The sequence below is a fragment of the Sceloporus occidentalis genome, unplaced genomic scaffold (assembly GCF_023333645.1).
Source record: "Sceloporus occidentalis isolate IW3139 unplaced genomic scaffold, rSceOcc1.0.p SCAF_2, whole genome shotgun sequence".
Classification (NCBI taxonomy): Eukaryota; Metazoa; Chordata; class Lepidosauria; order Squamata; family Phrynosomatidae; genus Sceloporus; species Sceloporus occidentalis.
The window spans coordinates 178057242-178074472 of record NW_028316982.1 but is presented as its reverse complement, the minus strand read 5'-3'; the positions used below and the strand labels follow the sequence as shown (position 1 = coordinate 178074472).

At 39.8% G+C, this 17231-nt stretch overlaps 1 protein-coding gene across 1 annotated transcript in view; it reads left to right on the top strand.

Annotated features, from left to right (window-relative positions):
• Positions 1 to 17231, top strand: part of LOC149319378 (pseudouridine-5'-phosphatase-like) — an 81051-nt gene that overhangs the window by 24546 nt on the left and 39274 nt on the right. The window contains exon 3 of the mRNA XM_089511571.1: positions 7844 to 8073. Within this exon, the coding sequence (XP_089367697.1) occupies positions 7844 to 8073 (230 nt within the window). The remainder of the gene's footprint in view (positions 1 to 7843; positions 8074 to 17231) is intronic.

Here is a 17231-nt window from a genome sequence, read left to right as displayed (position 1 = left end):
CATAGATCATTGCTTTCTTTGGCCAGTTGCATGGGAAGAAAACCTGGAAAATGGAAATCAAAAGTCAATTGGTTCTTCTCTAGCTGAAGAAACATCTACGAACCCAAAGACAGGGTTATGCTGAATATGCACATTAGCTGAGTTTCATAGTGATTCTGTAGGCTTTTTGATACATGCTTCACAAAGAGAAAGTCATGTCAAATGTTGATGAAGTAATATGATACCTTTTCAGGCATCCAGTGCTATTTATGCTCTGTAAGGTAATTCAAAAGTCTATAGAGGGGTGAAAATCATGTTGCTTCTATAGATGTTGTTTGTTTCTAACTCCGAGAAAGAAGATTCCTGCTCCTTCAGGGTTCTAAACTACATGAAGAGTCTTCATAAATACAGAAAACTCCCTGCTGCAGACATTTATCCTCCAGCAAGTGGAGATGTGCTGGAAGCAGTAGAGCTAAGTAGAGTGCCTTGCTTCTCTACAGATTTGCTACCAAACACATGGGAAGAAGAATGCCTGCAGAGGACATAGAGAATACCTTCTCTGTGTATACATGGAGATTCTGGGAAATTAAAAAAAAAACCTTAAGAAGGAAACTTCTGTACAATGTTTGTTAGACAGTAGCATCAGTTCATGTCATCACAGGTCATCACTTCTTTAATCAGTTCACGGGTCATCACTTCTTTAACCAGTTTCAAAACTGAGTTGAAGACCATCCTGTTCAGAGAAGCGTTCTCAGTCATTGCATGACTATTATTTGCAATTTGATATTTTTAATTTGTTGCCTGCTTTACTTTATTGAACCCTTTCCTGTATTGTTATGTATTATTTATATTAATTATGCTATTATTTCTTAGATTGTACGCCATGGGCAGGTTTACTTTATCTATTGTATTGTTTATATGTACAGCGTTGTGTAAATCTACAGCGCTATATAAATAAAGCATAATAATAATAATAATAATAATAATAATAATAATAATAATAATGTTATACCTGATCATTTTTTGTGACTTTCCAGTATAAATCAGTCAGACTGATGAACAGGTTTTTTAAAAAATCTTTTTGAAGCAAAAAAATCAAAACATTTCAGGACAGTATAGTGAAATCAAAATATAATACAGAAGACTACATTCATGTCTAAATGTAATACCAGCATGTTACCATCAACACAGAAGCCTTGACACTTTTATCAGTCAAGTGAAGTTAAGGTCTGCTTTTTAAATGAAATGAAGAAACTGAGAGGGAATTTGATTCAGGAGGTCAACAGCTTTAAATATAATGCAACAATGACATTTATTATTTTGGAGTGCCTTCTTGAACCACAACCTGGTAGATCTTTGGAGCAGAGATGTAAAGCTTCACACATTTGATTCGTACAAGCAAGAACAAAGATTTCCAAAGATTTCCTTCCCTCTGGACAAGATTATGTGAAGGGCATTTTGTGTGGGGGAGTATTTTTCACAAATCAGGACTTTTGATAGAAAATTCATTTGTGCAAAAATATTTGGGGAGGTTACACATAAACCTTGTGTACAGAGAAAACGTTATTGTTAATTGTTCTCAAGCCGACTTTGACTAATTGCAGTCCAGTGAATGACTCAAAGTCCCTCTTCAACCATCCTATTTAGGTCTTGCAGACTCAGGGCTGTGGCTTTCTTGATTGAGTCTATAATTTGTAATGAGGTCTTTGCTTACTGCCTTCTACCTTACCAAGCATTATTATCTTTTCCTTTGAGTTATGTCTTCTAATGATATGGTCATCTCATATGATATGGCCATCTCAGTTTAATTATCTTGGCTTCTATGGGAAGCTCTAGGACCCATTTATTTGTCTTTTTAGCAGTCCACTGTTTCTATAGAACTCTTTTCCAGCACCACAATTCAGATGAGTTGATTATCTTTCTATCTGCTTTCTTCACTGGGTAGCTTTCACAGCCATACATAGAAATGGAAAATACAATGGCGTGGATAATCCTAACTTTTTGTATTCAATGAAATATCTTTACACTTCAGAATCTTGTCTAGTTCTTTCATAGCTGCCTTTCCAAGTCCTAGTGTTCTTCTGTTTTATTGGCTATTTTCCCACTCTGATTGATGCTTGAGCCTATGTATGGAATATTTTGAATTATTTTGATCCCTTCATCATCTCCTTTAAAATTATGTAGATTGTTTGTAGTCATAACTTTTGTTTTCTTGATGTTCAGCTGTAAAAGTGCCTTTGCACTTTACAAAATGATTAGTTAAAACTTCACTTCTTGCCAACTCAGTGACATTATTAGGCATGTATCTGAGCCATTCAGTACCATCCATATCATAGAAAGAATGAATCTAACTGAATCCAGTTCAAACATGGATGGAGCCTAGTAATGTCATTCTATGATATAGCTGTATGCTTATTTAGTCTCTTACTGAAGATCACTTCAGGATCTTCTTTAGTTCCTTCATAGCTGCCCTTCCAAGTCCTAGGGTGCATCTACACTGTAGAAATGGTGCATGACTTTAACTGTCATGCCTTCGTTGTGCAGAATCCTGGGATTTGTAGTTTTGTGGAGCACCAGCACTCTTTGACAGAGAAGGCTAAAGACCTTCTACACATCCAGGGATTCCATAGGATGGAGCTACAACACTTAAAGTGGTGCTAAAGTGCATTATTTCTACCATGTAGATGATCTGCTATCCATCTCCTGATTTCTTGACTGCACTCTGCATTCTGATAAATGGCTGAATCTAGGTAGTTCTAAAACTATTTAGAACTATTTCAATGTCTTCATCCTCAATTTTAAAGCTATGTAAATTTATGGTCATTATTTTTGCATTCTTAATGCTCAACTGTAAACCTGTCTTTGCACTTTCTTTCTTGACTTTCTACAGTAATCATACTAAGACTTTACTATTTTCTCTTAGTATTATATGGTGTCATCTACAAATCTTAAATTGTTGATGTTGGTGAGCATTTTAGTTTCCTTAAAAAATATTTTTTGAACAAAACTATTTTGGTGGTGTTTTTATGAATTTTTTTTTTTTGAAAGACATGAAAATGTGAAAAAAGAAATGGAAACAGAAAACAATACCAAATTTGAATGACTGGTTGATAAACCAGTCATGAGGTTATAGAAATTGATAAATTAACACATTTAATTAAAAAGAAACCTATGAGTAAATTTGAAAAACAATGGAGCCTACTGATTAAATTTCTGAAAGGAAAATGGGGAAATGACTTTACGATTGGTCTGGAGTAAAGAAAAGGATAATAAAAAGCGAGATAATGACATTTTCTATATTAGAATCGGATGAACTTTGTAATCATGCTGAGACTATGAATACTTCCTATCAGATGAAGTATGTTTATGTTTATTATAATTATATGTGATTTATAGTTTACACTATTGGGTGATCTCAATATAGTATAAGTAAACAGAAGAAATTCAATAGAAGGCAGGAAAAGAAGACAATATGAAATATTTCTTTCGTTATTCTTTTTGAGTTACATGTACTAAGGTGACTTTTGTGGTATGCTTTGTTCTTCTCGATAGTTTATGTTTTTAAAGAATTCTTTAAAAAAAACTAATAAAGATTATTTTAAAAAATGTAAAAAAACCTGATGTGGTTGATGAATTTTTGTCATTGGGACATCATGATGAGATCTTTTCCTATCTGGGCTAAAAAAATGAGAGTGTAATCTGTGCATTCCTACATCAGAGACATAGGGATTCAGAATGGAATTATGTGTCTCACCAGGTACATCTATTGAGTTCTTCTGCCTGATGCTATATACAGTTCTCCTTTCACATTTGGGGTGGTTAGGGGAACAAGACCCCCATGAATGTGGAAAAAAATGTGAATAACTCTCTCTCACTCAGAAGTCAAGTAAAGAGAGCAGTGGGCAGAGGAAGAGGAGTAGGGGTGCATGCTCCTTTCCCCCCACCTTTACATAGCTCCAAGCCAAACTAGGAGGCTGCATGTGCCCTTTTCCACCAAGGCAACAGCTGAGGCTGTTTAATATTGTTTTTAGGACCGGTACAGGGGTTGAAAATGGAGATTACCTACCTTTCCCTCCCCGATCGCTCCATGGGCAGCCCAGGAAGCAATGGGGCAGGGAAAGGTTTTGGGGGGTGGACGTTCCTCCTACCTTTCCGTCCCTGATCACTCTGTGGGCAGCCCAGGTAGCAATCGGGCAGGCAAAGGGTTTTTTGGGCGGGGGTGGTGGAGACTCCCGCCTTTCCCTCATCAGTTGCTCCCTCGGCAGGGAAAGGGTCTCGGAGTAGTCGTGGAGGCCTTGACCTCACAAATAATCAAAAAACCGTGAATTTCAAGGCCAGAAATGTGGAGGGAGAACTGTAGTTGTTTTATGTAACGTAACAATCAGTGTTGAATATTTATGATCCTCCTAACCATGAAAGACTATTTATTCTTGTCCTCATGTTCTGTCCAGTCACTGTGAGCTCTCTGTGATTTGACTATGCTCTTACTTGATGACCAAGTGAAATTGCTTAGTATTCCTGGATACATACAGGGAGCCAAGCACTAATCCATTAATTTTACACACACACACTAATCTTACCTTTATGTAGAGATACCTGTAATAGAAACAGCATGTGGGCTGTATGATCAAAGGTTTTAGATTATGCTGCTAAATAGTAGACAGGCTCTATGTAGTTGCACAAATTACCAGTATGCATGCTTGATCAGGAAATTATAATGTGGGGAACATGGTTTAATTCATTTATTTAAATTGGCATTATTTAAATAAATCCACCATATTGTTAAACAGTAATCTTTTGTTTCAGATTTTTTTCACAGAAGTCTCCTGTTTTTCCCCAAAGTACTACTTGGAGTGCAATTTATTTAACAGAGCCATCTATTTAGCAAGCAAAATGGTAGATGAGGGAGGGGAATGCAGTATTTATAAAATTCTCAGTGATATTCAGACCAGTTATTTTCTTTCTATATGAACCTGTTTTTCCTTTCACCTGGGTTTGCAAGCTCCCAGTTGAAAAGCTGGTGAAAATTTGCTAAACTGGTCTGAAAAGCATTGCAACTTTTCAAAACAGGAGTTCACTTATAGAAGAAACTTTTTAACAATGTTTGTAAAATTGGTAGGTCTTAATTATGCTGTGCAGAGGGATGAGATGTGGAGAGTCTTCTAAAACTTCTTATTGAAACAAACACACGCACGCACGCGCACACACAAAACCCTTGATCTTTCCAGTGTCCAAATATATAAAGAGTTATAGCTTTGTAGCTTATGTCTGAAATTGCTATGTACCACAAAGTTAACAGCAACGGTTAAATCCAATATTGGTCTCATAGTGTATCTCTGTAGTACAGAATTAATTTAACCTTCATTTTCTCTTCTCAGAATACCTTGGAGTTTCTAGTGTAGGTATATAGACATCTCTAGCAAAGAATTCTAAGCATCTCACTAAACAACTGTATACATCTCAGGATTACTTAGGCTAAAACCATGACAATTAAAATGATATGAAACTGTGTGATGCAGATATTTTTTCAAAGTGGCCTTTTTTGAAATGAATTGGATTTATTTTTCACAACCAACATAATCGTCCTAAATTTCAGTTGGATTAACCTACTTTGCTTTTAGCCCAAGGCCAGGTCTGGTAATTAGAATTTATTTTTTAAAAAATTGGGTGTGTGCTTTAAAATCAGAGTGTAAATTAAGAATAAATAGATGATGGAAAACAAAATAAATAATTTCTGACACCCCAAATCCATGAGATTCAAAAGAGCAGGGAGTTGAAGCACCAGCAAACCTCAAGGGAGGTTGGATTTGAAGTACTACAAATTAATCATGTTTTTTTTTCCTAATCTGCCAAATCAAAAATGCTGAATTACTCCCTTTTTGAAAGTTTCTATAATCCCATGAGAAAGTCTTCCATCCTGTCAGTTGTTTTCTCCTTAATACAGTACGTCTGTTTTCAGAGTTTTTAATTTGACATGTGTGATTAATCATTTCATAAAGTTGCTGAGGTTTTTAACTTGGATCTTTTCAGTTTAGTAAACTATATCAAGCTTACTAAATGTGCATCAATCTCCCTTTTTTAATTAGGCACTTGTTGTGTGCCTTCAAGTCATTTCTGACTTGTGGCGACCCTAAAGCAAACATATCACAAGGTTTTCTTGACAAGATTTGTTCAGAAGGGGGTTGGCTTTGCCTTCCTCTGAGACTGAGAGTGTGTGCCGTGCCTTGCCCAGGGTCACCCAGTGGATTTCCATGGCCAAGCGAGGAGTTGTCCTAGTCAACACTTTAATTACTAGCCAACAATTTATTGCTTTTCTAAGAACTACGTTCCTGTGAATTATTTTGCTTTTATGCAGGAAGACATCACTTCACAGCTCATATATTTGTATATCTGGTAACCTTACTATTTCATCATTCCCTATTTTGAATTTTTCTGAGAGTAGCTAGAGCGCCATGCTTCTCAGAGCATCTCAGAATGTGTATGTGAATGTAAATATATTTTTAATTTTTAATTTTCTCATAAGTTTTGCACATTGCATTTCAGGCACATGTCTTTTTCTTATAAAATAGAAGCTGTTGAGATTTTGAGCAAAGGCCTAGAATCTGAAGTATCTATTTTGCTGAGCAGAAGGACTGTAGCTTGGTGATAGAACACATTCTTTGCTTTGCTAGTGTTCCCATTTCTATGTTTGGCTTGTCTTAGGCTAGAGAAGCTCCTAATCAAGGTTTTGGAGAGCTTTTTTTAGCCAGACAGGTGCGAGATACGCAGGTAAAATTCAGCATAAAGCAGCCTCTCTACTTTCCTTGAGGAGCATCTCTCTGTATATAAGGATAACGAAATGTGGACAAGAAGGTTACACAGCTGCCTGATACTTGTGCCATGCCAAATGGTCACTAAGGCGGGATACAGACTACCCCTTTGTGCCACATATTAGAGCCAGGGCAGCCCAAAGGCCCCAATCCGACGCTTTTTGGGACCAGGGAGAAGCGGCAAAATGCCGCTTCTCCCTGGTTCTGAAAAGGGGTGTCCTTGAGGCCTCATGTCCCAGGACACCCCAGAGAGCTGCTGCAGGAAGAGAAAGGGGCTGCTTGGCCCCTTTCCCCCGGCTTCATTTCCACAGCCGTTTGGTGGCTGTAGGAATGAGGCACCGTTTTGGAGCTCCTTCCAGCGCTGCTGTTAGGCTGCCACAAGCAGCCTGACACGGCGCGAAGCTGTTTGGATGCGGTGCGGCCGTGACTTCATAATGGCAGCGCCCTGTATACAGGGCGCTGCCATTATGCCGCTGGCGGTACATATTAGGGTTAAGGAGCGTGTAGATGGTGCATGCTCCCTAACCCTAGTATCAGCGCTGGTACACTGCTTTTTGGCAGTCTGTACCGCGCCTATGTGATTCTTACACATGAATCTGTTTGTGAGATCAGAATGAGATGCTGAAAGTCAGATGTTGATGGGGTTTATATGAGGTTTTCCTGCTAACCTGAATCTTCTGCTCTCCAAAGGCGAGATGGCATGGAAACAGATTCCCCGTTTGTATTTATTAAATGTATAATCTGCCTGGAGAGCTGTAGCATTTCTCTTTATGTTTCTTTTCACTTTCAGGCTAATGTTATTTATTCTTTGGTGTTTATATAGGACTGTAATATAGTCAGAACTAACAAATGCTGCCTTTTAAATATGTGTTTGATAAGAAAAGTGAGATAGGGCAGGAAGAAAAGGAAATAAATACTGTATGTGAGAAAAGAAAATAAGTGTGTATGAGTGAAAGGAAAGTCCAGGTGAACAGAAGCAATAAATCTGACACCTCTTCCCCCCGCCCCCCTCAACAAACTATATTTTTACATGTTCATATATTTTTGTTTCACAGGAGTTGAAAAACTAATCCGCCATCTACATCAACACAACATACCCATAGCTGTTGCCACCAGCTCAGCTCGAGTGACATTTGAAATGAAAACAAGTCAACACAAAGACTTCTTTAATTTATTTCATCATATTGTGTTGGGAGATGACCCTGAAGTGAAGGGTGGCAAGCCACAGCCTGATGTGTTTATAGTTTGTGCAAAGAGATTTAATCCGCCACCACCTCCAGAAAAGGTAGGAATAATAGTAATAGAGATAGTAGTGATAGGTAATCCAGGTCATGATTTGATCTTCATTTGTTATTTAATATGACAAGTTCCTCATGAACTTTGAAAACATCTTTTAAAAGTAGGAGAAGCAAGAAGAGAATATTAGTAAAAATTATCTTTCTGCATTACATATAATGGTTTGTAATGCAAATGCAAATTGGTTTGCTGTACTATACTGGAAAGTAACAGGCAGGTTTTAATCATTTCCAGTATTTTTTTAAAAAATAAATCTGAATGCTAAAAGTTTAGAAAGTGATGATATTTTCACCCTGTGACATTTGCTATCGTATATGCTTTCAAGTGCAAGTGACCTCTTTTAAATATTCAGAATATGATATTATCTAACCTTTCATGACATTTTTATTTTGCATGTTGAATTTGAAATAATTATATTTGATTTATAGTTTTAAATGTTGTAACTGATGCATAGTAAACATGTTTGCATCCAGACTTCCACAGTAAAAGCACTAAATTGATTTTCATCCTCAGAGAACTAATTAATTAGGTTTAACTGCAATAGGTACTAAACTTCTTCCTTACAATTTGGATCCTTCTTGTTTGAAAACATTAAGTATTGGACTGTTCCCTCCAGAGCAAGCCCACTCCCTGGTTTGGTAGAAAGTCATTTTCTTGATAAAACAACTCATAGCCAACACTTAGTAAGGAAGATCTCTCTCTCTCTCTTTATGCTTCATAGTCAGGTAAATCTAAGGACATCTCCCCTAGACGTGCTTTCAAAGCTTTCCTCTGACCTAATTGCCCTTTCCTTGATAGACAAGGGGTAACAAATATCAATATTCCTACAGTCAATGTAAATCCTGCATTGGGAGTGGCAGAGGAAATATGAAACTGAAACCATATTGTTATTTCAGGTAGTATTGCAGGTAGATGTAGAAAATGTGCTAATCAAGAATGTGAGCAGGGTTGTGTGTATGTTGACACGAGCAATTCCAAATGTTAAGTCAAAGGTTTTCGTCCATAGTTTTTTGTGGGTTTTGGGGGCCATGTGGCCATCTTCTAGAGGAGTTTATTCCTAATGTTTTTCCAGCAGCTGTGGCTGGGATCTTCAGAGAATGCTGTCATGGAAAACAGTGGGTTATATATATGTTGTTGGTTGAGGGGAAGTGATTTTTGCATGTTAATCTGTGTATTGTTCTGTTGTTGAATAGCAAGGTCTCAGGGTGACTATTTAATTAATAATCCATTGTTAGCTGGGAAATCTCCCTCACCTTGGGTGGTTTTCCTTTGCATTTGCTGGGTTTTGATTTTGATGTTTTTCAGGACTGGTAGCCAAACTGTGTTCACTTTAAGGTTTTCTTCTTTCCTGTTGAAATTATCCAGGTGCTTATGGATTTCATTGGCTTACTTGTGCATTCTGACCTGAAAGCTGTAGGCATGGTCCAGAATTTCAGTGTTTTCAAACAGCATTTTGTGTCCAGGATGGTTTATAATGTGTCCTGCTACTGCTGATTTTTCTGGCTGACCCAGTCTGCAGTGTCTCTTGTGTACCTTGATTCGTGTTTAAACACTGTGTTTGGTGGTTCCTATGTAGACTTTTCCACAGCTGCACGGTATGCGGTAAGCTCCTGGGGCCATGAGAAGTCTTTCCTGTCCTTTCTGAGCGCACCACTTGCTGGATTTTCTTGGTTCGTTTGTAGACCATTGGGGGTTGTGTTTCCTCACCACTTTCCCTATTCTGTCTGTGACAAAATACCTTCCCTTTGGGCGGTATTCCAAATGTTCCTCTTCTCAGCCACACAAGCTCACAGCTGTCTTCATACCTTGTGTCTGTACAGAAAGGATTGTGCTTTTCTCCTCTCCTCCAATCTTTTTGTGTGTTCATAAGCTTAGTGAAAGCAATCAGATCTATTTATTGTATACCTTGCTTGTCACAGTTCCTTATTAATTTGAACATTAGATTATTGGTGAGTCAGATAGCATGAAAAGTTTCAGATTCTCAAGCAGAAACCGATTTTTACATGCTGATTTATGTAACCTCTTGAAGAGATTACACTGGAATGTTGAATACAAGTTGCCATTAAATTGTGTAGCAGTAAATAAGTGTTCTAATTTTCAGGCAAGTCCCCTGTTCCATGGAAATCTTTTATTTATATGTCTCAGGGTGTATGGTTTGCAAGCTGTATATATTGGACTAATTTGTACTGCCCTATGGCAACTTCCATTGAAACTTACTGCCAGTTACATGTAGCTCTTTAAGTTCCCATTGAAAGCTTGGGTTTTGTTTTGAATTGTTTTGTCTTTAGATTTCTCACTCTAATATTACAGTGCTATAAGAGTGATGCCAAGCTTAATGCTAAGAGACTGTAAGCAAGGTACATGGTTCTAAGTATTTGCCTAGGCCATCAGAGAAGAAAGATCCCTTTTCCTGTGTTACTTAATAATCCTCACCTCGTTCATATTCATTATAAATCTGTAAAATATGTAATTCACACACCCAGTTTACAAATGAGAATAAAACACTTAGGTTTAAATTATGAACACAGTGAAATTCCTTAATGCCCTTCTCAAACTTAAAGCAACCAATTCCAGTTCCATTGGAATTCCAGCTCACAGTTAGTGCCAGCTTTGCATGAGCAGGAGGTAGGTTTAACAAACTTTTGAACACCTTGTGTCTTTTCTTTTTAGCTCAGAATTATCCCCTGAAGTGACTTTTTCACCCATAATGGCATTGGGAATGAATTGAGGGTAGGGGGGAGGATGCTTGCTAAGGCACACTTGAGCTGACAAAATAATGGATTATTACTGGCTTGCTTTTCCTGTTTGAAAAGGAATATCAGGGTACTTACGGTTTCATACACTTCTGTGCAATAACAATTTTGACTGCAAGCAGAAAGACATAAACTGTATTACTCTATCTTTTAAAGAGGCAAGCTGTGCCCTGTGATGCATTTACACAAGCCCAGCAGAAGAATTATTCAGAACCAGACTTATTGTGTGACCTGTTTGCCCCTAACATTAACATGTTTTTGAAGTCTATACTGCTTTTTTATAATTTCTGTTGCAGACTCGTTGGTAATTAGGCAATATATAGGCAATATGCAACTACACATGTTGGCAAGAAATGGTCACAACATTATTGGTTACAGCTGAAGTGACTTGGCCCCTTGTAGGAATCTGGATCCAGGCATTGGTTCACCAATCTGCTGACATGAAAAACAAATCAGCATGCGTGGAAGGCACTCTGTTGTTCTCCTATCACCTGGGGATGAGTTGACTCATTGACATAACCCAGTTATCAACAGTTACAGCCCCAATATTTTATCCTGAGGTCCAAAACACACTGAAGAAATAATCCAGTTTGAGACTGCTTTAACTGCCCTGGCTCAGTGCTAGGAAATCCTGGGAATTGTAGTTTATTGTAGCATCTGTGCGCTGTGATAGAGAAGGCTAAATGTCCCACAAAACTACATTTCCCAGGATTCCCTAGCATTCAGCCAGGTAAGTTAAAGTGGTCTCAAACTGGATTATTTCTGCCATGTGTTTTGGAGCTGAGACTCCTAACCAGGTATGATGAGCTCTGTCTCTCCAGCCAGTTGGATCCAGGGCCAAGGCAATACCGGCTACGGTTGCCATAAGTCAGGACCTCCAAACTGGGACAAATGTAGGACAACATTTTCAAATATAGGACACTTTTTTTAAATGGAGGACACACGAAAAAATTTGATGATGATTTTTAAAAAAATGTTAATATAAATGCATGTTTCTTAGGCATGATCAAAATGGAGGACATTTTGGCATTATTCCTAGACAGATGGTAGAAATGTACTTCCCTTTTTGGCCAAACCACCCCCCTCCATTCCAAAACACACACAACAGCACATTTGGGCATAGAATATGGCTTCATTTAACATGGCTTTTTGCATATTTCAGATGTTTGAAATTCACACTCTCTCCCCTTGTTAAAAGAAGGGAAACCTGTTAGCATTAAAAGCACCCAAAATACACAGAAAGCGCACTTTCGGGGGGAAAAACCTTTGAAAATGGGCACCCTCCTCCTTCTCCTTGCCATGCGCCAAGAAAGGGCGCTTTTCCCTCCTCCGGCTGGCCCAGAGTCTCACTCCTCCTCCTCCTCCTCCTCCTCCTCCTCCTCCTCCTCCTCCTCCTCCTCCAAGGCTCCACCTCCTCCTTGAGGCTGGCCAATGGCAGAGTGGGGCTGGAAACAGCTCCGCCCCAGCTGCTCTGCCATTGGCCAGCCAGCCTCAAGGGGACGAGTGTTCCCTTTAGGCACGTGCGTATACGTGCACGCACACACAAGCAGGCACTGCCGCTGGCCCCGGCAACTGCTGTGGGCCGCGCATGGTGCAGAACAGGTGTCGGAGGAGGAGGTGGGTGGCGCGGCCATGTGGAAGAGACAGAGGAGGTGGAGGGTGGCGCAGCCGCGCCCAGGAGGCAGCGGTGGAGGGGGAGGAGATGGGCGGCGCGGCCGGTCGCCGTGCATTAGCGGCTGTGGCAATGGCTGCCAGCCCAGGCCCAAACCCGGGATTTAGAGTGAACCGGACTGGGACCGGGCCAGTACCCCCAAAACCGTTACAATCACAGGCGCAGCCGGGATTTGGCATCCCTAATACCAACCAAAAGTTGGGATGAAGTTACAAAACATGAAAGAGTACATAATAATAAACAAATGAGAGAAGAAGGGTGGTATGAATATCTGAATGAACTGAAACAAGGAGCGAGATTGCCCAGCTTAAATACACAGTAGCTGTACCACAGGGCAGCCTATGTTTATTTGTTCAACTTTATCCAGACCAATCCATCAGCTGGCCTAGTGATACCTTGTTGGTTTTCCTGCCCTTTCTCAGAGCCCTCAAAAACTATGTGTGGTTCTCAGAGAGGGAAGGAGGGAATCTGAGGTTGAAATTGGTGCACAACATGTTCTCACTGAGCACTGTGAGTAGGGATGCCATATCCCGGTGGCCCCCGGGACAATTACGCTTTTGGGGCCCACTGCCTGCCCCGTCTGGTTCCCCCCCAACCCCGGCCTTTGTCCCACCTCTGGGCCAGCCCCGCTCATGTGGCCACTGCCGCAGCAGCTAATGCAACTGGCCGCCAACCCACCTCCTCCTCCTCTTCTTGGGCAGCGCCACCCTCCTGCTCCTGGGCAGTGCTGCCTTCCTCCTCCTTGCCAGCGCTGCTGCCGCCGCTACCGCCACACCATCCACAGCGGGGCTTTCCCGCGCGCAGGGCTATGACGGAGGAGCTCGTCCCCTTGCGCCAGCCGGCCATTGGCCAGCTGGCCAAAGGGGACGGGCTCCTCTTCCCTTGCTTGCGCGGCCCAAGCCACAGCATGGGCCAGCAGCAGCGTGCGCGCGCATCCTCCACATGCGTGCCCTCGCACGGGGCTTCCCAAGGAGCCCTTGCGCCGAGAAGGAGGAGGAGGAGGGAGGAGGGGGGAGGGAGGGAGGGAGGGAGGGAGGGAGGGAGGGAGGGAGGAGGAGGAGGTGGAAAGGTGAGTCAGTGGCCATTTCAGGTCTGCCTTGGGGTTTTTTTTAATTAATTTTTAAAAATATAAAATAGGTTTTTGTTTTTTTAATTAATTTTTATTATTGCTTTTTATTTTATTTCATTTATTTTTATTATTGCCTGTTTTTATTTTATTTTATTAATTTTATTATTGCTTGTTTTTTATTTTATTACATTAATTTTTATTATTAAATATATACACCCCTGCCTTGTTTTTTACTTTTTTCCCATTATTTTTTATTATTAAATATATGCAAGTGCATTTTCTGTGTATTTATGGCGCTTTGAATGCTAACAAGTCTGCCTTTCTTGGACAATTATAGTGATGATGATGATGATGATGATGATGATGATGATGATGATGATGGTGATATCAACAAGCCTCTGAAGCACGGCCAATGTAACTTGCTGTGATTTTTACAAACTCATGCGCAGTGAAGAAAAACCACAGTCCCTTGACCAAGTACACACTTCTGAGAAGTACAGTTGAACCCGAGGGCAAGTACATTTCTGCCATCTGTCTAGGAATGATGCCAAAATGTCCTCCATTTTGATCATGCCTAAAAAACATGCATTTATATTAACATTTAAAAAAAACCCTCAAATTTTTTGTGTGTCCTCCATTTTTTAAAAAATGTGTCCTACATTTGAAAATGTTGCCCTACATTTGTCCTACATTTGTCCCGGTTTGGAGGTCCTGACTTATGGCAACCCTAACTGTGAGCCATAAATGAAGTTTATCAAGAGTTTAAATTAAGCAAGAGACATCTGATGTGTTTTTTCCCATCCAAAAACATTTCTCCATGCGCAATTGGCCAACCTTTTATTTCTATGTATATGAAAGGAGAGGGGAATGAGATGAGTATATGGGAAATAATTTAGGGATTGAGTACTTAGACAATACATTATTTCCCTATACCTTGTTGTTTGTTGATTGCCTTGAGCTTCTTTCTATATCCATGCTAGGTCATATAGTAAAGTGAGAATCTGGCCAGCATATAGTTCCTCTGGTCCTAGTGGTACTCTAAGGAGAAAGTAATAACTTGCATCTTTGGAAAGTTTCTGTGTTTGTACATGGGAAATGGGAAACTTGTATTTATCTCAAGCAGCTGGTAAGGGACTTGATGAAATAAGAGGCAGAATAATAAATTGTGTTTTGTGGCCATCTCTCTCTCTCTACATGGATGATTGGTAAAATGCATTATATTCAGACTAGTAGGTCGCTAGGGATATGTAATGAATTATTTTAGGGACTTAATTATAGTTATTATTACACATTATATTCAGAAAACTGTGGGATGGTATGGTTGACAGGCCATGTAAAACATTCCTCTTTTAGGATATACAACTTGCTGAGTTTGTTCTCCCTCTTTTTAAGGCCTTGGGCACTTTTGTGGATGCAAACAAGTCTTGAATATTTACATTTAATTTACTGGAATTCTTTCATAAAATGCTTTAAGATGTATACTGGTCTGTGTCATGCAATGAATAAATTCTTTTCTTAAAACGATTCAGTGTATTGATCTTTTAGCTAAAATTGAAGTTCCTTTTTTAATTGCCCCAGCCCTTGTCATAACTATGCATCTTCATGGCCTTACAACAAAGAACTACTAAAACAAGGAAATGCTCTGTTAGCATTATTTTTTATTGTTCTGTCATTTATTATTCTAGTGGAGCCTGCAGGAATCTTGGAAGGCGCAATGTGGGGTATTTTTGTGTATGTTGTTGCTGTAACTTCTATTTTAAAGATTTCTTAATGTTACAAAAAACCTTGCTTTTAAAATGATTCTGACACTTTGTCTCCCATGTTTTTCTCTTACTGTACTTGCATATAGTTTGTTCTTTGACGAGGCAAGGGTATGTTTATTATTATTGGTACATTTTAATGTGCTTCATTTGGCAAGATGGCCACATAAGCTGTACAGTTTATTAGCACTAGCAAACTATTTATTACATAAAGAGGGCAAAGTATCTTATCTAATATCAGTGCAGCAGACATTGGCCATGAATTTAGTGCAATTATAAAGTGATTGTAAACTACAATTTATAAACCACTGTTTGAAAGCCTGGGCTTCAGTTGTGTGAAATACAGGGGTAGGGGAAGTCATACATAAAGAATAGATTATTTCATTTAGGTGTGTGTGTGTGTGTGTGTGTGTGTGTGTGTGTGTGTATTAGGCCCAGCATACCCTAGATTTCCACTTTTCCATTTGCTTAACCACAGTCTCTGATTCACCAATGATTCACTCCTCATAATAATATGGATGTATCAGAGTCATATAAGAAGGGCACAAGAAATTTTTTCTTGGTATCTAACCCCAGTTAGGGAACTACCTCTCACTTGTTGGTTCAGCAAAATGTGGGCCTTCACATCATTAGAAAACACTGTGAAACTGCTTTTTGGCCTGGAAGAAAAGTGGGGAAAAGAAAATGTACTGCATATACTCATGTATAAGACTAAAATGTTGACCCCAAAAGCCTGGGCCGATCTATCCACAGGTCAATGTACGTAGAGTACATTATCCACACCCTTCCTATCCACAGATTTAAACACATCACGACACCATTAGGGACAACAGGATTTGAGGTCCCCCCCCCTTTTTTTTTGTATCCACAGGGGTTCCAGAACAGATCCCCTTCAGATACCAAGGTATAAGTATAATTTAACTCTTATCAAAAACAGAACCATACCTTTCTCTGAATAGAGTGGTGAAAGAAGAGAGTCTATCCCTGGAGCACCTAAGGGGCTCTACAGACTGTCCTGAAGGAGCGGCCTGCAGGCACCCCTTTCCTGGCTGGATCGGGGCTGTGGTAACCTCACGCCATGGCCCCAATCCAGCCTTTGGAGGCTCAAAAAGTGGCTCCTTTTTGCACTCTCCAAAGGGCACCATAGCCACAGTGGTGTGGCTCTACGGCACCTCTTCAGTGCTACATTATTTGGACACAGCATTGGAGGCACATCATAATGCCGCACACTGTCTGGAGCAGTATGCGGCATCATGGCGCCCTGGGGTGGAGTCATGGCATGCGTCGTCAGGAGGCTCTGCCTACAGGCCAGCCTTTCGGTCCGCTCTATATAGGGCCTTAAAAAATCCTCTCTGCCATGGCATCTCTTCTGACTTTTGAATGCCCAGGCTGTAAAATGCCTTCAGCCCCTCAAATGAACACCAAGAGGAATCAGACTTTGAAGGATTCGAATAAGACATATGTGTATGGCTGTCAGCTTTTCTGGGTTAAATTCAGCCAGTTAACACATTTAAGTTAAAGGCTCTAATCACTATTTACACAGTCACCATTTGCTTTGCTTTGTGTTTTCATGCATTTTGACATGTGTGTGTTTTTTGAGCCCTGCCTATGCCTGTTCGTCTCCCCATTCACTGCCCAACCATAATTTTCTATAGTTCCTTCCTAATCCATCCAACACAAACAGTGAGCACAAACAGTTATCCATGCCAGAATTTTGTGTCCTTGGCATAGTATTCCTTTACTTTGTCCTTTAAATCCTTTGTTCTGTGTCCCTAAATGTTATCTTTGACTTGCCCAAGAGTCTTATCAAAATCTATACTATTGCCCCCAAAACTGGCTTTTAACTTAAACATAAAGTAGACTTATAGTTGAGTATACAGTGGGACCTCAGTG